This window comes from Thunnus thynnus, chromosome 5, assembly GCF_963924715.1.
Source record: "Thunnus thynnus chromosome 5, fThuThy2.1, whole genome shotgun sequence".
Taxonomy (NCBI): Eukaryota; Metazoa; Chordata; class Actinopteri; order Scombriformes; family Scombridae; genus Thunnus; species Thunnus thynnus.
In genome coordinates, this window is record NC_089521.1 from 7,009,854 (window position 1) to 7,030,640 (window position 20,787).

The 20,787-nt window shown below is 39.4% G+C and overlaps 1 protein-coding gene across 2 annotated transcripts in view; it reads right to left on the reverse strand.

Moving 5' to 3' along the window:
* Window positions 1-4,339: 4,339 nt before the first annotated feature.
* Window positions 4,340-20,787, reverse strand: part of LOC137182600 (polypeptide N-acetylgalactosaminyltransferase 18-like) — a 183,916-nt gene continuing 167,468 nt past the window's right edge. The window contains exon 11 of one of the 2 annotated variants that reach the window (XM_067588927.1): window positions 4,340-8,800. In XM_067588927.1, coding sequence (XP_067445028.1) covers window positions 8,654-8,800 — 147 coding nt within the window. In that variant the 3' untranslated portion in view covers window positions 4,340-8,653. The remainder of the gene's footprint in view (window positions 8,801-20,787) is intronic. The other variant, XM_067588928.1, reaches the window with a different exon arrangement.

The window sequence follows — 20,787 nt, forward strand, 5'->3', positions numbered from 1 at the left end:
ATATTTTCTATCCATAGTGTGTTTTCTGCATGCAGGAGATCCTCAGAGACAGTGAGATGATACACAATTCACAGCTGCTTCTTTTCATGCTTCTCTGTAGTTCTCTCCATGTGGGAGAAAGAGGCGTGCTTGGAAAGCAGCAGCGCGGGCGTTGTGCACTCAGCAGCAGCAGAAACAACGAAAGCGAGGAGCTTTTTCCTCTCCTCCATGGTGTCTGCTGACACATTTTTCATCAAGCCACCTCCTCATCAGTGATATCTGACAGAGCTTTCATCAATCCCACACCTCTGCTGACCTTTTCAGAGTCGTTCACCTGTACATTTAGAGCCCGCTCGCTGACAGCGGCGCCCACAGGAGCAACAAGAGTTCTTGGTGATGACTTCTTTAACCACTTCAGGCTGGATGTTTTTCAGTTTTGCTCCCCTAATTTGTATTGAGGAGACATCTTCAAGAGTCAAGAACAGTGACAGACTTGACAGAGCTTTCACAGTCTGGTGGTGATATTTGAATCTTCTTTTCTTTCTCCCATTTTCCCCCCACGCAGCTGTCATGGTGCACAGACAGGATCCTATATGTTTTATAATGATAGAGTAAACTCGTCACACCTTTATACAGGCCTCGATGCATAATAGAATATTTCTACTCATTAGTCTAATTACCACTGACCCATATACTGAGTTTATGATAATGCTAAATTATCCCTCCTCAGTTTCCATTATATTAACAAAGTAAAAGCCTTCATTTCCTCATTATATTATCTCATCTTGTTTGTAGGAATCCACTTACAAGCCCATTTCACTCATTTCACTGCCTGAGGACTCAGTTAGCTGGAGTTATGTTTGCCTAACTGCAATGATAACTAATACTTTAAATTTCATCACTGCTCTAGACACAGAATTAGAATGAAATGTTAATATAATGTACTCTAATGAAGAATCCTCTTGTGAAATTGAACGGTGCATGTGAATTCAATGTCATTCTGAGTTGAGTTCTGATCATTTCCCTGCTAAAGCGTAGGTTTTATCCAATTAGAAACAGAAGATTAGGCTTTTTTTTTCCTGCCAGGAGAGCTTTCATTTCCATCCTGAAATATTGCTGATGTAGCATTTACTGCTTAATCTGATAATCAGATCCCCGAGGACTTCCTTCTCCTGCTGCTTTTTCTGTCTGCCATGCATCCTTAATCCTTCTCTGTCTTGCCCTTTCCTTCTCTTTCTGCACCCCTTATCTTCTCCCTGTTTCCTCTTTTCTGCCCCTCTCTCTTCCTCGCACACTTCCTCCTTCTTCCAGTCAACATATTCCTCTGCCAACAAAGATAAAAAGCTAAGCTCTCGCTAATACACCTGATTGATGGACAGGCACAGATCCAATGAAGCGTTGCCCTTCAATTAGGCCTCTCTGGTCACCTGGCAACAGTGTTAACGAAGTGTACCCTTCAATTAAGTCTCGGCGGTTACTCAGCAGAAGCGTGAGCCAATGAGACATGAGCAAAGGTTGACGTTGCATCATTACCGCTCCCTCCAAGGCCCCAGAATGTCCCGCTGGCTCTAATCACTCAGCTGCTGTTTAGGGCTATGTTGTTGCGTGGATGTATGTGTGTTTATTATTGTGCATGCTCACGGCTCATTTAATACGCTAGGTTTACAATGCCTTTGATGTTATGAGTGTGTCAGAGACTTGTTTATGAGGTGTTCATGGTAACTCCCCCAAACAATATAGGTGCAGGGTTTCAGCATTTATGACAAGTCATCCGTGGAAATGCTTTATCGCTTTTAGAGACAAAGTATAAAGCTGTTTTGATGCTTGGGTATATTCATGCATCACTGTAATCCTTTAAGAAGGCACTGTGTTAAAGGATGGATTCCTCTTTAGTGAAGATGCACTCTCTCTATAATGGTATCTATTAAAAGAGGGGGAGGCAGCGGAGAAAAAGTGAATTAAAGAGAGGGAAGGAGGAGGCCTGAGTGAGGAGGAGTGAGAGGGAGGAGGGAGGGACAGTAGAGAGGATAATGACAGAGTGAAGGAGGGAATGAGTGGGACTGAGAGAAAGAGAGAGTCCAGCCAGCTCTTCAGTGGACTAACGAGATAGTAAGATTTTGCCTGGAGGGTGATAATTAGTATATCCTCAGAGGCTTTGAGGCTTCAGAGGCCCACACATCTGCCCCCAGTATGACTGAACTACAGAGCACAAACTGCACCAGTATGGTTTTATTTTTTTCTTTGGTCTGCAGTGTTTTCATCAGTTTTATACTTGTCAGGGAAAATATTCAGGAGCATTCAGGCTTTCATGAATAGTCTCAAACCCTCCACTGAAATCAAGGCGAGTGACATTCCTTTTAGGATTAGCACCTTTCATTTTTTTTAATTTAAAGGCTTCATACAGGGATGTTTCTATTTGTTTTGGGGTGAGTCCAAGTCAGTTCTCAAGTATTATCGCGGTAAGTCTCAAATCATTTAAAACAAGTCCAAGTCCTAAGCCACATCAAAGTAAGACTCATGTCGAGTCTCCAGTCACTTGAAACAAGTAAAGTCTCAAGTTCAAAACTTCATGTCCAAGTCTTGTTAAAGTTTGTCTCAAGTCAATTGAGACTGGCCCAAGTACTGGGTCTAGTCAAAGTATTTCTCAAGTCAAGTCTAAAGTTAACCGAGACAAGTCAAAGTCAAAGGTCAAGTGAAGTTTCAAGTCAGTTAAAACAAGTACAATTTCTAAGTCATGTCAAAGTAAGTCTCAGTCTATGACAAGTCAAAGTCCCAATCTAGTAAAAGCAAGTCTCCCAAGTCAAATAAGACAAATCAAAGTCATGTCTCAAATCAAGTTACAAGTCAAAGCCAGGTCAAGCTTATTGAAAGCAAGACCAAATCTAATCACAAGTCTTCTTCAGCAAATTACAAACCAGCTCTGATATTTCAGGTCTCTTGAATACCATTAAGATGACACAACATTTTTCCTTTCACGGCTGTGTCAACAGTGTTTTTACATTGCTAAGACCAGATCCTTTGAATGCATTGATCTAATAATTAAATAATCAAGGTGTTTGGTGATACACGGCCTGTCTTGCTTATATTTGATTCTTTCTGGGATTTTACCAGTTTAAAATTTGAAACCTGAATGTTGCTGCTTTTAAGTATCAAGTCATAATAGAGTCAAGTCTAAACTAGAATCAAGTCCAAGTGAAGTCTCACCAATTTTGTGAAGCTTTATAGACTTTTTCTACAGGTCTATTAAAGCAGGAATCTCAACAATATCATCAGTGAAGCACATCAATGACCTTTCAAATAAATAATTAATAAAAGCTCAATATTCTTCCAATATCTGAAAACTGACATACCAGTTTATAAATCGGAAAGTTTGTTTACCTATATAAAAAATAAATACAACACTGAAAGGTTAATCAGACAAAAAAATAAAAAATCAAATCAATGAACATGAATTAACATCAATCCCCTCATTTGTTTTTGTTGCCCCCAAATATAATAGTGTTAAAATGATAAAGCCTAGTTATTAAAAGTGATCTGAATATGTGCAGTTTAATCTGTAACATGGTGGAACACATTCACCTTTTATAATGAGATTACCGTAAATCCATTACATGGAATACTTTGCCCCCAACACTGTTAGCGCCTTGGATATCATGAATCATATTTAGCATCCACTTCTGTCTCATTCCCTTATTGAAAAACGGTGAAATAAAATGCACAATGTGTGTGTGTTTGTATATGTGTGTGCGCATGCAAATGGCGGCTTTTATGAGACAGTGGGAGAGTAAACAGCAGCATTACTGGGATTGATGTTGATGCCATCTCATACATGTTTCATGATGCCAGGCTTTAAACAGAGACCCAAACACACAGGAAAATGTGTTCTCCTGTGCTCTTATTTAGCAGCCTACAGCTTTGAAGCAAATACATATAAATAAATAAATATAGAATTTAATAGATGTAGCCGAGCAAGATTGTAAGGACACAAGTTGAATTAAACTTTAATCATTTCAGATTCAGCTTATTGATTTGATTGGCTGTACAGTGTTTTCTCTCTTCACCCGCTTCAAGACATGTTTAATGGGAGAACTGCTTCCTCACTAGTAAGGTGGTGAGACTGTGGGACAACAAGGTGGTTGGAGTAGCAATTTCATTCATTTCTTTTACCAGATGACATTTTTGTAATCTGTCTTTTATTGATAGACTTTTACAGATCACACAGTGACTGTGAAGATGTTAGAAAACAGATGAAGAGATGATAGATGGTTAGGGATTTACAATTTATCAAATATTTTGTCTATTGTGATTTTAATTTACATATTTATGGATTGTCAAATATCAAAATCACTGAAATATTTTCTGTAATTCAGTGTCTGCTGCTGTTCAAAATAGTGAAAGCATTGACCAAAAATCCTAAAATGCATCATCAATTGTGTTTTCACACATTACATTAATATTACAGAACCAGTATGTTGTGCATTCTTACACAGTGGAGTGAATTAACTAAGTACATTTGCTCAATTTCTGTATCTGTACTTTACTTGAGTACTTTCAGCTTATTTACTTCGACTTGATCAAATTACTATGTGTAAGGCTCATAGTGATGAACCCACAGAGAATTATCACCCAACTCTGCAGTTCCCTCAGCTCAGAGCGTTTTAGCATCTTCAGCTGCTCATTTCGGTTTTACAGCAGCAACTTTACTGTTTTTGCTTCACTCTCACCACTCTCCTCAACTTGGTCTCCAGCTGCAGCAGACAGCAGTTTTCAGCTAAAATGTTGTGATAAACCCATTCTACACTACCTGCCCAGCACCAAACAGCAGACTGACAAATTTAGTGACTATCTGGTGAAGAAAGCCAAGCACCTAGCAGCTAAGACCCAGTTATTTCATAAATCAAAACAGAGCAAAAAAGAGAATGAATATTAGACTTAAATTTGTTTGGTGACTTTAAATTAATGTAAATGTTATTAGTTATGCTGGATGTGTAAATAGGAAAATGTTTCCTAACAATGTAGCGTGTGTTTTAGCCTGTTGACCACTGGCTGAATATTCATTGTTAGCAGAGGTGAAAAGAGACGCACACAGAGGACATGTTTTGCCATGATCTGTTTTTACTGTTGGTTCTTATAAATATTAAGTTTAAATACACTAATAAAATAGCTTGGACATTTTCAGCTTCCCAAAAATTGAGATACCTTTAAAATTTCAGGATCTACAAACCTGAGCCACAAAAAGAACAGAAGATCAACAGAAGGTTTGGTAACAGTTGCTACACAGTAGCTGATAGGAGACATACAGTTCCAGTCCTCCACAAGTTACCACTGCATTATCACTATATTACGTGTACCTCAGTGGGCTGCGATTGAAAAAGAAACTTTTGAATACATAATAGCCGGATTAATAATGAATAGGTTCATCCTGTTTTTGTGTTGAATTATTGATAGAGATTGTTGAATCCGGGGACTTTGAATAATTGGGAGATTGATTGCAAAGCAGTTATATTTAATTAAAAGTGTTATGACAGTGTGTAACTTTTGGAGACCTGTAAATGTAGGGCACATTATTTAGCAGTACTATATATGCGAATGTCAAATCAGCAAAAGCAAAATGTACTCATACAGCAAACATACATCCCAACATTCCAATATCTCCACAAATGCCCAGTCAGTATTTATATATTTATGTGCATACAAAACAGAGGAATCTGGCACCCAAAGACATGTAATTAATCAATATGGGACATTTTAAGCACAGAAAAAGATGTGGGTACATAAATAATGTTTTGTAGAGAAATTATTATCATGCAAAGAAATAATTTCTCTAGAAAATATCTTTTTTTGTGCTGAAATTGTCCTATTGCGTGCTCAAAACTGAGGAACAGATGCACCATAAGTCAAACCCATCTAATGTTGATTAATTACATGTCTTTTGGTGCCAAATTCCTTTTTTTTTTACATGCACATAAATTATATTGTGTAGAGAAATTATTACACAAAGATATTCTCTGCCTGACAATGTTTTCTCTACAAAATATCTTTTTCTGTGCTAAGATTGTCTGAGTGCGCTCAAAATAGCGGCACAAATATAACTCCATAACTCAGACACATATACATGTATAATATTGATTAATTACATGTCTTTGGGTGCCAAAATTCCTCCTGGGATAAACTGAGTGAGAATGGAGGTACTCTTCTTTGTTTGCAAATTTTTTGCATGCTCCCCATGGTCAGCTGTAGATTTGAAATGTGCAGAAATGCCAGTTTACCTGCTCACAATCCCCCAATGTTGAATTTGTGCAAATTATTACCCAGTGGATACTCATGATTCAGAGTTTTAAGGGAACTCAGCATTTACAGAATAAAGCAAAGTAATAGGGCACACACACATTCACACAGACATACACACACCAGTGTATTGGTGTACTGGTTTTACTGCTCAAGCACATTTTTAAAGGAAAAATCCCTTCTTGGATGCTTGTCCACTATTAGATCCCATCCATCTGTTATGGATGATATAACATCCATCTGTCATGCTCAATCCATTCCTTTTATGTTACTCATCATCTGATTCTGCTTTTGCACATTTCAGTAGTAATGTCCTACATTTCTCTAAATACCATTTAAATCCCACACAGGAGGTGCTCGACCTTGTTGTAGATGTGTAGGTGGAGAATGGAGAATGGAAATTTGAGGGGCCGCCTCCAAAGGAGATATGTTCTTTGGAGGACTGAAGGCTGGTCTGTATCTGCACCTCCTCCAGAAATAAGACAACAGAGGATTCATCATAGTGTCACTGGGAGATCTGCCTCTTAACCACTGGTGCTGTCCTCAACATCTCATAAAGTCAGCAATTTGGAGTTTACCACCGAGAAGTTGCACTCAAACAGCCAACAAAGCAGTAAACACTGGCTGTAAAATCCGGCACTTTGCATGATACAAGAGTTGTGATGCTTGAAGGATAGTTTGGTGTATTACAACTTGGGCCTTACTTTTGTAATTTTGGCCAACATTTTAAATACAGTCACATTTTACTAAGTCATTGCAGAGATTTGGGAACACAGTGACAAAGCCTAAAAGAACTCTGATTATGAAGCTGTATATCAGACGACAGCCTTGGTCCTGGTTAATGAAAGGAGTACTTCGGAGGAGGCTCCTGAAACAGGAAAGTAAATTTTCAAACAAGACCTTTTGCTCTATTCAAACTCTTGCAGTCATCTTACACCCACACAGGAATTTTCAATTATTTTGCCTGATTAGACATCTTCTCAGGACTGTGTGGGCTTATACAGCTTGTGTTAAGTTAACATGTTCCTGTTTATTATACCTGTTATGGCAGAGCAACTACAGCTTTAATTCATCTGAATAACTGAGGAGACCTGTGTGAATTGACAGAATTTGAAGACGGATTTTTCCTTTAACTCCTCATTTCTCATATGAGCACCCCATGAACACAAGATCTGAACCAGCAGCCTATACATCACTGACCCACTGCTCTGAATTCACATCAGTGTCAGTGTGGAGTCTTTGCCAGATTTTAGAGGACTAATGTGTTTGCTTTGAAATCAGACCTGGGCAGGAGTTCTTGAGGTATGCTTCATCTTCTCTAACGCCAACAGTTGCCACATCAGTTTCACTCTTTCAGGTCTGTTTAAGATGTATCAATGCTGCATTAGCCAGAGTGATGTACTGTGCTGGTATTACAGGAGCGAACAGGAAGTCCTAAAATTCTTTTTTCCAGATGACTCTTTTGCTCTGTCTCTGAACCCACAAATACGGTGTATGCCATCATGATCGACAGCTCTGCTTCTGATCAAATTAATTCCAAAGCACACTCCTAAAATTTTTGAAGGATAGTGTTTCAATCACTGAGCCTGTTTAAATCACCCGGTGGTTATACTCCATTACACTTTGATACTGACGTAATCTCCAGCATCTGTCCTGCCTACACTCTGAGTCAAGTGGCATTTAATGGTAACAACTCAAAGCTTGTCTCCTCCGTACATTTTTGCGTTACAATTCAGCTAGTTTCCATCATAAAATTGTTATATTTTCCTGGAATGCGGGCAGTCACTCACCTTGAGTTTCTCCCTCTGCACACAAACATATTGGAACCATGCTCACTCAATTTGTTATGGTGATTGTGCGATGAGACTGAGGGAGTACAGGCTCTATCTTAAACTGTGGATTGGGACCAATAATACATCACAGGCCTGCTCCTGCTATAACCAGAGTGGTTACGTGATTTCACAAGCCCGTCCCCTGGAACAAGCCACTGTATTTCTCATTTCAAGTGCAAAATGGGAAATTTTAAAAGCCCAGACTCCATCTGTGAGTGTCTCTTCTCTCAGGTCATTGGTATAAAACGGTTGTTAGGTTACTGATGATCCATGTCTGATTGAAACACATCTTTTCCTGTGCAGATTCTTGGTAGAAACAGGTCTGATATTGAAGCTCATTTTTTGGACACTTAGTTCACCGCGTAGGCCAGCATGTTAGTCCTTTTCTAACTGGACTCTAATTCCTTTTAGGTGCGCCACAACTTTGTGACAGTCCATCCATCATCTGGTTCAGTTTGGTTTTTGCAGTTTGCAGCGGCTTGTGGAGTGTTCGCTTGAACTACACTTTTCCATCACAACAAAGGTGTCGCAGTGAGCAAGCTGTCTCACTGTGTTCACTGTGGCAGGACAGTCAGTATATTAGTGATGGTCCATTTCTGATCGGTGCAGTCCTGAATGGCCAGCTGGAAACTGAACTCTGACTGTCTGCTCTCCACCAACTCCAGACAACGCTGAGACTCCGTGTTCTGGATGGAGCCGCCCTGGAGAGAGAGACAGAGAGAGAGACAGAGAGAGAGAGATGAGTAAGATTTTCAACAAGGTGTTCTGTTATAAGAAAATAATGAACGAGACAGTTAAGGAATGCCACTCCACTTGGCGTTGTGTTCCCTCCATTGAATCCATTATTTTCAGATATTGGCACACATCTGAGTGCATTATTACACTTATTCCATGACCAATTATAAAGGAAGAAAAAAAGGCTGCTGTAAAGGTGTAATCAAACACAAGCAAATGTTTTTTGAGCTGTTAACACAGTCATACACTCACTGCCAACTTTATTACGTATATACGTACAATCTATTGCAATCCAGCTTTGCCATGAACTTTTACACTGCTTTTATGAAGCTTTTTTCTTGACACTGTCAGAAAGTTGCTAATTATTGAGGGTGATGGTGTTGTACTGGTGTGCATTATATTGAAAGGTGTTTCTAATATTTTGTCCACCTCATTTACATATATGAGGGGATTCTACTTTGGATACTCTTCATAGTATTACCAAGTCAGCTGGAGGTGCTACTAGTTAACAACCCCCAACTTCCTCATACCATTTTGGTTGATTTTTAAATGTATAGATGGTAACAGACTGAAAGGCCAACTCTTTAAACCATCAGCAATTTTTATATATATCATGTTGGTAGCTTTAAACCATCAGATTAGTTTCACCATTTAGTTACCCTTTTACCGCCTACTGCTCTGCCTGTGGCTTGCTAGCACTATATGAATAACTCTCACACATACATTTATAGACCTCAGAAAAACCTCAGTTCAGTTAAAACACTATTGGCTACAGAACCCTGATATAAAATGGAGCCGAATATAAAAATAAATGTATACATCTGGATACAGCCACACAACAAAGCATGGAGGAACATACCATGTATTAAGTGGAACGCGCCACTTATTAAGTGCACTACACTAAAAAGCAGATGTACCATTGGTATGAAGACTACTGACCGGCTGGCATATAACAGCCAATAACCTTTTTAACTAAAGTTTGAGTTTCCGAATCTTTCACATCATGCATCCATCCAGCAGCTGGATGTATGCTATAAAAATTACGAGCCGATTTACAGCGTAGCTACAAAAGCATATCATCTGTCAGGCATAGCCAGTATTTACTTGACCTTGTGTTTTGAATTTCACAGCCTATAATCACAAATTAGAACCAAATTAAGCAAGTGGAAAGACACAGCAACACAATACTTTCAAAGTCCTACTCATGAATATCAGAAACCCGCAGAGACTCACCACCCTGATGTTTTCGTTAAAGGAGAAAAGCTCAAGGTGGTGTCTGATTCTAAATACCTTCGGAATCATTCTGTTGTTTAAAAAGCATATTAAAAAGGTGGCCAATACTATCAAATTCAACCGGGCTAATTTTAGGCATATAAGACCATACCAAACAATAGAGGCAGCTAACCTCTTTATGCATGCTATGATCTTCTCCCACATAGCATACTGTCTTACAAACAGGTCACAAGCAAGCATGACAACCCTGAAACCAATTGAGTCCCTTCACAAACAGACACTAAAAACACTTGAGCGAAAGGCCAAAAACTATCATTGCCATATAGTAGAAAAGTACAATTTATTCAATTTAGATAGTTTTGAACATTTTGCAGATGCTTGCTTTATCTTTAAGGTCTTACGTGGGCTTGCACCTCCCACACTGAGCCAGTTCATAATGCAGAAGAATAGTAGCAGCAGGGCCACAAGGGCAACTACCAGAGGACGACTGTGTTGTACATACAGACGTAATAAGTATGGGCAAACAGTCTTCTCAGTCAGAGCCACCCACTACTGGAAAAGTCAACCTAATGAATTAAGAGAGAGCACTGATTTGCTAACCTTTAAACATGAACTTAAGATATGGCTTAAAACAAACCAATCATGAATAATCATACTACCTCATCACTGGCACTGCCTTTCCATACTCTCATTGTTTTTATATATCTCTGTAATGTATTTATGTATTGTACTGTTCTGTAGTACTTGTGGAGGCACTGTATTGAGGAAGAGGACCTGCTCCCTATGTAGATGTAATGAAAACACAACGATCCTTAGTTTCAGGTAATTATAATAATTAAAACATACTTATGAATATTATATTCCATTTGTGCCAAGTCCTTTCCACTAAATGGCACTAAATTCTACACACTGCAGCTTTAATCCAATTGAACACCTACAGTAGAGAGATTTTGTGTCAGACAGTGCTTTCAGAACACCAAATGAGGGAACATCTGTTAGAAGAATGGTGTCCATACTTCAATATATTCCACAGAGCACTGAAGCTGTACTGGAGGCTCGTAGTGAAGCAACAACTTATCAAGAACCTCATCACAGTTTGATGTAAACTTATCTAGAAAAAAATTCAGTTCACCTCTGAGATCCATCAGCCTCCAAATAAATATTTGCCTCCAGCTGCTGACAGACATCTGAGTAGAAACACCCACTCCATCAGCTTAAAATAAGGAAATGTGTTCACTACACTGTCTTTGAATCTCTTTTCATTAAGTGGCTTATTTAACCAAAAAATTGTTCCTGAATATATTTCATGAAGGATGCAGGAGATGTGATTTGTTATTAAACAAGGCTGCAAAAAAAGAATTGGTTGGAAAACACTTTCAAGCTTTAATATTTTTTTCCATTGTCTCCCATCATGTACTGTATATGCTATATGTGGATAAAATGTACATTTAGACATTTACATTTAGACCAGCCTGGTAAAAAATTCTATGTATGTTTTCAAATTGCTCATTATTTGTACAAACTCTGGATTAAATGCTTGATTTTCGTAATCAGATCAGAAATGACCCTTGAAATCCTAACGGACATGATCTCATCATTGATCACTAGTATCCCGGTTTTGAGTCTTATCCTGGTTTTGATCATATTTGGGAATATGGCGTTTACATGGAGCATGAGAAATGTGGTTATTCATATCCCTGTCTACATGATTCTAACAGTATCCAGGTTTCTGATCGTCTCTATCCTGTTGTGTCTTGATTCCTCAACATCTCTCACTATGTTCTGTACCAACGAAGAATGTTCACAAACCTGGATATGGTGTTTACATGCAACAGTGTTCTGGGTATCCAGTTTCTGAAACCAGGATAAGGTGTTTCCATGAGCAAAACATAACCAGGATACTAGTGCGCATGTAAATGCACTCATTATGTGTTTTCCTTTTATAACATACAAGCTGCAAATACAAGTTGCATACAATATGGTCATAAGATATAATACTAACAATTGTCTTGGAACATATTGGCTTTGGTTACATTGCCCAAATTATTTAATTTTGCTCTCATGAATTCAGTAGATGCTCAGTGTTTATTGTGCACCATTGTATTGTATTATTTCATTGGTATTTAGATTTTTTGGCAATCTGATATTTGTTCCAGTAAAGCAGATTGAAGTGAAATGTATTGAGAGGGAGAGAGCCAGACGGCATATGAATGCACAGTATGTTTGTGCTTTAGTGTGCGTTTGTGTGTGCACCGTATTTGTTCAAAACAATGCCACTTTGAATAAGAGGCTTGCCTTACTATCATTTAATATGAGTCCCTACCTCTCCATTGTGTGTGTGTGTGTGTGTGTGTGTGTACATCTTAGTTTCTTGAACAATAGGTTGGCACCCAAAGTAGGTCCTTGGTTATATGGCAAGAACAGTAATATGTTTTAATGAGCCTGAGCCCTGGCAGAGGAGACTAAACCCATTTGCATCAAACTTGCTGTGCTTTAGAAGGACTGCTTTGCTTTAAAATCAATATGCTTTAGATCTCCCACAATAACACACACACACACACACACACACACACACACACACACACACACACACACACACACACACACACGCACACACACACACACACACACAAACACAATCACTTCAGAGGACATTGCATTGACTTACATTACTTTCCTGGAGACTTATCCTAACCTCAGCCATAACAACTACTTGCCTAACTCTAACCTTAACATAACCCTAAACTAACCTTAACTTTAAACCAAGTCTTCACCCTAAAATTAATGATATACGTTAAGAGGACTTTCTTTTTGTCCCCATAAGGGAGGCGAGTCCCCACAACATGAGGAATACCTGGACCACACACACACACACACACACACACACACACACACACACACACACACACACGCACACCACAGTGTATCTAAACACGCTGAATCTTGCTGCTCTCTCTGTGTTCCGTTTGAGAGTGACTGACTACAATACAAATACAATAAAAAAACAGACATTTATACAACAGTAACAATCACATTCTCTTTGGCTTTCAGCTTCTGGAGAAGATGTCGATATTCTCAGCTTGTTTGATTGCGTGCACAGCTGCCTCTGCACGGAGCACTTTGCCCACATATAGGCTGGCCAGCATGTGTACGTGTGATTGCTTGATAGAACAAAGAAGTGTCCAAACACTTACATTACTTTCACACATGCACGTGATCACACTCACACATTGGCGCTCACGGATAGAGGGACAGAGACAGGGGGAAGGAAAGGGAATCTATCTGTGTCTGTGAGAGTCACATATTGGATTTACAACAGTTAACCTCTAATTTATATTGATCACAGGCTAATCAGTGAAATACTAGACCACGCTGCGTTAGGAACAGAGTTAAATCCTATTTGATTTCTAATGATCGACCAGCTGAACCCTATTTACAAAGTTCAAGTCTTTATAAGGAACACTTTCATGTGCGACAGGTATATGATGCCTCTCAAAATCCAATCAGCAAGTAAATGATCTTTCAAAGAAGGATGAAAGAACCTCATTGACAGGAACCAAAAAGGTGTGTTTCAACACACTGAAGTTTCTGAAGCCCCTATCACTCTGAATATATGCTCTTTAAGGGTTGGTTTATGGTCGATTAGAACTAGCTCGTATGACACAAGTGTTTTAGTTGTTACGAATGGCCACAATTGAAGGTAGAGTGAAAAGTCATAAAGAGGGGGGAGTCTTTCCTGGAGGGCCTTCATAGTGTTGCACTCAGTTGTTCACATGAAAAGCGACAGAAATAGTTATGTCATGAATGGTTGAATGGTTCCTTTTTCACTTTAGCATGACTGTCCAAACATGACATGAAGTCGGTGTGAATGACGGATTTTCAGTTTTGGAAAGTTACAGAGATAGCCCTTCACAGCCCCCCCTACTCTGATACACGGGGTTTCCGAAACAATTCGACTGGCCGAAAAGCTGTTCCTGTGGGGTATGCTGGCCTCTTAACACTGAACATACATGGACTGGATATGAAGATGTAAGTAGGGAGATGTGACTCATTGGTTGACTCGTTGGCAAGCCCAGAGTTGCAGCTTATGTTTGGCGCTAGGACCTTCCAAATAAGGAGTGTTGCCTTTCACGCTCTGGAAACACGCCTGCAACCTGGGACTTCACACTTGGGCTAACGTTTGCTACTTCAGCTAAATTTGCTAACAGGGCAGGTATCATAATCAAGAAACATTAAACTTAGTCAAATATTGCGACAACAGTGTGACAACAGTGTGACTCAGTGTGAGTCCTGGAGTCGGGGAGAGCAGCAGGTGAGCCAACTGTCAATCACAGCTGTCAATCAACGCCCACACGGCCGACATCAAAGCTACTATAAGGCTTCAAATCTTATTAACAGAGCAATAATTTCCAAAATGACCACCAGCACACTTATTAGAGGGCCTTATAGCTATTAAGACCATAATGACTTGTTGAAAAAAAAGAGTGACTCAGTATTTCTAGAGAGAAGTTGATGCTTTTTGAATGGGAGTCAATTGGAGCATCTAGTGGCGGCCGCTGACATTGCAGTTTCAGTTTCTTACACATTGGCTTCAGCCTCAAGCCATGGTAGTTGTTGCTTGTGACCATATGGCCCTTCCCCACTCTCTACATGCAGTTGGGAGCTCACCAAGTAAAAAACTTGAGATGAAACATCATAGCCAGAACCCTACTGGATGTTAATAAGCCACTGTTACCTAACACATTCCCCAAATACATTTTAAAAGGTGATAATGATCTTCCATATCAATTTATAGCCATTGCCTTTACAGCCTTATTTTACTGCACTGCAAAGTCTTCCACATTCTTGTAACAGCCGTCAGAAACAGCAGGAGTTCTGCAACACTGGGTTTGACATTTTCAGCTTTTACGCTGCCAGCTGCAGTGGACGCTAATGGGACATTATTGCTGGAGGGACTCCTCATAGTGGTCATCACCGATGGCTCTCACTATATATTGTACAGTAGAGGCAGACTTAAGATCCATTAAAGTAATCACAATGATCTTTCTTACCTCCTCCGCTGAAAACCAGTCAATTGGCTTTCTCTAAGTGTACGACCTGAGTGACTTCCAACCAGTGTACTTAAAAGTCTGTGCTTTACCTCTTGCCTCCCCTGTAGAGTACAGCTCAGATTACACAAGCTTTACACAAGCTGAGTAGAGCACATGCAAAACACACACATTATTTTTTTTAAGTTCTGTTTTTGGGCATTTTTTGCCTTTAATGGAGAGCTGATAGTGTAGAAGCAGAGAGGAAACAAGGGGGAGAGAGAGGGTATGACCAAAACCGGAGTTGAACCAGGGACAGTGCGACACACACACACACACACACACACACAGACAAATATTTGGCATTTGTCCAGCACCTTGTCCTCAATTCAGCAGTGAGTCTGCCTGTCATTCTGCAAAGTGCAGAGTTGGACCGCACTATTGATTCCCTGCTATTAAGGCGGGAACACTAGTTAATCAGTCGGTCAGACAGCCAGTCAGCCAGAAAGCTATCAGACAGCCACTCAGCTGGTTGACCGGCAATCTGTCAGCCAGACGCTCAATCATTAAGTCATTCACCTCAAAGGGTGTGGTGAGTAAAAAGCACTGCACAAAGACAAAGAGCATAGAATGCTGGAGCTGCAAGCATGAAGTGCTTGTGCTTATGCGATTCATGCTGAAATACACCCATAAGTGGAGCAGCGACAGTGAAGCACACCCTCTCCCCACCAACTGAGGTGTCACAGATTTCTTCCATTTGCCATGATTAAATTCTGAGTGACTAATCTCTATTTTTCTCCATCTGCAGATAATAACTAAACAACAAAGCAAAACTGTCCCACTATTGGCAGGGTTTGGTATAAAGCATCACAGAGCAGTGGGGTACATAAATATGCTGTGTGCTTTGTTCCAAGCGTTTACTTAATATTTAGTTACAGCACTTCCTTTTGTTACATAATTTCTGGGTATTTGGTCACCATCAGTCCCACATGCTGTGCGTTTTGTCACTTTGTGAAAACAACTAGCAACTGTTAGTAGTAGATGACACTGAAAAAACACTGACAAAGCTACACCCACAGGCCAGCAGCACCTTTAATGCCAGGATAGACAGCAGAAAAGTGAAGACATTCAACTGCTTTAATCAATTTTCTTTTTTTTACATTAACACTGGATCAAATGACTACATGTCAAATGAAACAAGTCGATTGTAGTGACATACTAGAGAATTACCATCCAACTCTACAACCCCTCCCTCAATGGTTTTTTGGAGCATTTCTGTCTTTTCTGGACCATAGTTTGGGTTTTTCGGTTCACAAATTCCATACAAAGACAAACAAAGTAAAGGACAAGCCAGTGAACATAGTAGAGCAGTCAGGAGCTAAAGAGCCAGATATTTTTCTCAGGAGTTAGCACAGACCAAAACAGAGTTAAAATGAGAATGAATATTGGACTCATATTCATCAGGTATCATTGAGTGATAATGTCCCCATTTCTGCCGAATGTGTAAATAGGCATCAACACATTTGCCATAACAACAAAATAATAACATCATAATGTTGTGTTTTCCAGTTTGTTCCGCTGCCCCAAAGAGGCATACAGCTTGAACATGACATTATTGCCTCAATAGATGAGAACACTTCCACATCCACATCAGATAAACTGCAGCCACATCATCACAAATGTTAATCCCGGAGGACACATACAGCCTCCAATAGCCCAACGTTAACAGTCACCAACAGTCCAAGGATATCTGCTGGGTTTCAAGTACACTGAGGTCTGGTTCAAACAAAGTTTTTCCCTTAAAGAACATCATGTTTATTTTGAACAAATAGTGTATTCTCCACAAACGTGATAGGTGACATGAATCTTTTCACTGACGCCAGCTAACAGGCATATCATTGTAACCACAGGATTGTTGTCAGTAGGATGTCATTGTGAAATGTCAAAATCACCATATTCATTTCTTGTTTGAATCACCTCGTCGACTTTGAGCTCTGCCGCAAAGAATTACATAATACACTCTTTCAAACTGGGCACCACCAACCAATGGGATTGAGATATCACAGTGCAGCCTTAAATCCCCTTATTAGGGTTTTTAGATATTAATACAATATTTGTTCAGTATGCAATACCATCCCAGCTACTGTAAATATTTTACTCCACAGGCTTTTTATTGACTAAGACGACATGTATTAATACACCGATGAATCATGTGCTCTGTGAGCTGTGTTCACCTTCTCAGTGTGAAAAGACAGCACTGCAAAACACCTCTCATAAAAGCTAAATGGCAAACTTCAAGAAATCATGAGGTAGGAAATATAAAGTTTATTCTGCAGGGAATGCACTTCTGCAATATTAAACTTAGAAGATTTGACAAACCAGCTTGAAAAACAGTTATGTACCCTCTAAATATTCAAACCTCATATAACACTGCACAAGCAGAAAGTAATATTTGCAGTTCGCAAATACGTCAATAACTCCATTTTGATAACAAAGTCAAGCGGAATCTTCTAATTAAATGTTCCAGAAATGTTAGTGACATAAGCCACATCTGTATTTGTAGAGCATAAGGAAAACATGAGCTGATGTTTGCAGTGTTCACAATCTCTTAGAAAGTAGCTGCTCATCTGGGTTGTTATAATTTCTGATTAGAATGAATTGAACATGATCCAACATCAGTGAAAAACTATAGCGAGACGTCTCATAAATAATGTCGTTTAAAATAGCATCTACCCTGCGCTAGAAACGCATGATTATAAAAAATGTTACATTTGAAAAAACAACAGCAGAGCAGCGCAGAAAGTATGTAAGCTACATCAAATGACCTAGTCCTTATTAGCTGTTATTTTCAGTGCTGCCTTTCAGCACCCTCAGTTTGGATTTATACTGATCAATACCAAGAACTGCTGTTTCTCTTGATGTCTCAACTTTGATTGCATCTACTAGCAACACCTTCTCGTTAAGGAAGCCTGAGGAGTCGACCTGCCGCTGGTGATACGATTCGTCTTTGCTCGTGTCTGTAGTGAATCTAATGAACGGTTGTGATGTGCTCAGCGTTTGCGAAATGAAACTTTTTATTGGGCTACCTTAAGCTAAGTGGCACCCATAAAGGCACAAATAAAAAACAGTCCAGCAAAGTAAAAAGCTGAGGTAAGAAAATCCACTTTTATGACAAAACACTACCTGCTATACCAGAACATACTACCTGCTGTTGGGCAGATTTTTGTAAGGCAATTGGCAATTTCTTCCTTTCTCTCTTCCCTTCCACTACTCCCCCTTTCTCTCTTTCTATTGATGGCTGTTCCCTCAGGGTCACACTCAGTTCAATATTGTAAAAGATCTACTTATCAATAATTCACAAATACTGACTGCCCACTTCACATGAAACGCTGCCTCCCTCTGTCTCTCCGTCTTCTCTTCGCTTCACTTCTCTCCAGCGCTGCCTCTCTCCCACAACTCTTCTCTTCTTTATTTTACTCCTTTGTTCTTCCCTCCTTTTAATCTATCACCTGCCGTTCTTTAGCTCTCATATATTGTATCTTTCTGTTTCCTTCTGTCTGTATCTCTACACCTTTCTTCTTTGTGATTTTTCACCCTGTATGTCTTCTTCCTGCCTCCTTCTGTTTCCTCTCTGTCTGTTCTCCATCTGTCTTTTTTGAGGTAGGGAGGACTTCTGACTGTTTGACTGGAATCTGATCCTCTCTTTATTGATCCATTCAGTTGATTTGCTAACTCATTAGGGTGTCTGGTTAGCATCTCTACTATTAAAATCATTTTGAATTCCTCTTCTTGGTTAAATTATAATAAAACTGCACTTGAGCTGCTAACATCCTGATTAGAATTAATGACATTGTTACTCTACAACAGCTACAACCGGGGATGGGGTGGGGGGGGGGTGGGGGGCATTTCTCTTTTTCATTCATTCATTACATCCAACTCATGCAACAGTAAATACAAAGAACAAAGGAACAAATCTTTGTTGTTTTTTCCTCATGTATGAACGCTACGCTTCAAGCATCGCTGTAATTTTTAAATTACAGATGTGGTGGAAACATGGAAACTACTGTAAATGTGGAAATGATGTAAACAGAAACAGTTTGCTATGATTTACTTTTTATATGCATTGCTTTTCCACCATAGCTCTTGTTTTGACTCTTTTATATGCGCAAAGTTTAGTTTCAACCGGGAACAAAGCATTATAATATGTTTATGCTTCAGTTGTTCTGAAGCACGAGTTATTTGGTGTCTCTAAATGGCCTTTTTAGGAAGATGCCTAGACACACCCTTAGAAAAACATGTAAAATAGTCATTTTCTGTGGTGCTGTTATTAAACTGGAACATGGACTTGGTAAGGCTCCATGCTGTGGTCCCATTGTGTTTTCCAGCTAACAAGTCACAGCTATGGGTCATCTGCAGGCATCTGTTTGCAAAAAAATAAAAACTCAGTGTGTTCAAACTTCTTTCAAACTACCCTGATAGCATCAACTTTTGGGCCATATGTGGTATTTAACTGGCACATGTGGCTGAGAGATGGTATGGCAAAACATATGCAGGCCAAATCATAACCACATATGTTTCACCATATCTTCAACATTGGGGGAATTTCTCTTCTGGATCACTTCTGAAATTGAGGAACTTGGCCCAGATAAAAGCATTGACTTTTGGGCCGCATGTGGTATGCAACTGGCACATGTGACAGAGATTAGGCATGGGAAAATACATGAAGGCCAAATCATAACCACGTACTTTTCGCCATACCTTCAAAATTGGAGGGAATTTCACTTCAGGACCACCTCTGAAATTTAGGTACCTGGCCCAGATAAGAACTGACAGCTTGGGACCACATGTGGCGTGGTACTGGCAATCATGTGAACTGACATGCATTGATGTTCCCCAAACATCATCCAAATGGTTTGCACCTGCTGCTGCACCTGTATGTTCAACTGCTATTGCAAAACAGATGAACCGGAGGGGGGTGAATGAAAAAATATCTGTCCAGCGGCTGATCTTGAAGACAGTTGTTGATAGTTGGGTAAATGTGAGTGTGTTTATAGGAAGATATAACAAAGATATGAATAGAAATATAACACTGCTGTTGTCTCATGTGTTCTACTTTCTCAAGGCGTTGAAACCCTATGACGGTAACCTTTTCAGACAAGGAGGTGGAAGTACTGACGGTAAAGTGGCTTCGCCTGGCTGGTGACAGAGATGGTAAGAGGGAACAAAGATAAAAAAAAAGCTGACATAGCTGAAAATTAACACTTTGTTCTTGTTGTTCTTGTTGGTTTTTTAATTTGAGTCCCACTTGCCAGTGGGGCAATGACTTTTCACAGACCCGTGTTGAAAGGATTTTATAAATAAATTACAAAAAAGAATATATGTTTTGTTTTTGTTACGTTTGTATTAGTAGCCTATAAAAGTTGTCACAAAATGCCACATTTGCCAAATTGGCAGTAAAATACTTTTATTAACCAAAGCTTAATAAACTACTATTTTTATTAACCTTTGCTTTATCAGGGAAAATCATATAGAAACAGGTAACTGCCAATTTGACATATTAAATTGACATTTTAAAATTGTTGGATTTCTGTTTGCCTTAGGATTCAAAGTATAGACCATTTGCTAAAATTCTGGGATAATATCAATGGCTATGTTATGGTTCAGTTAAGGCTATCATAGTCTTGGGCCAGATT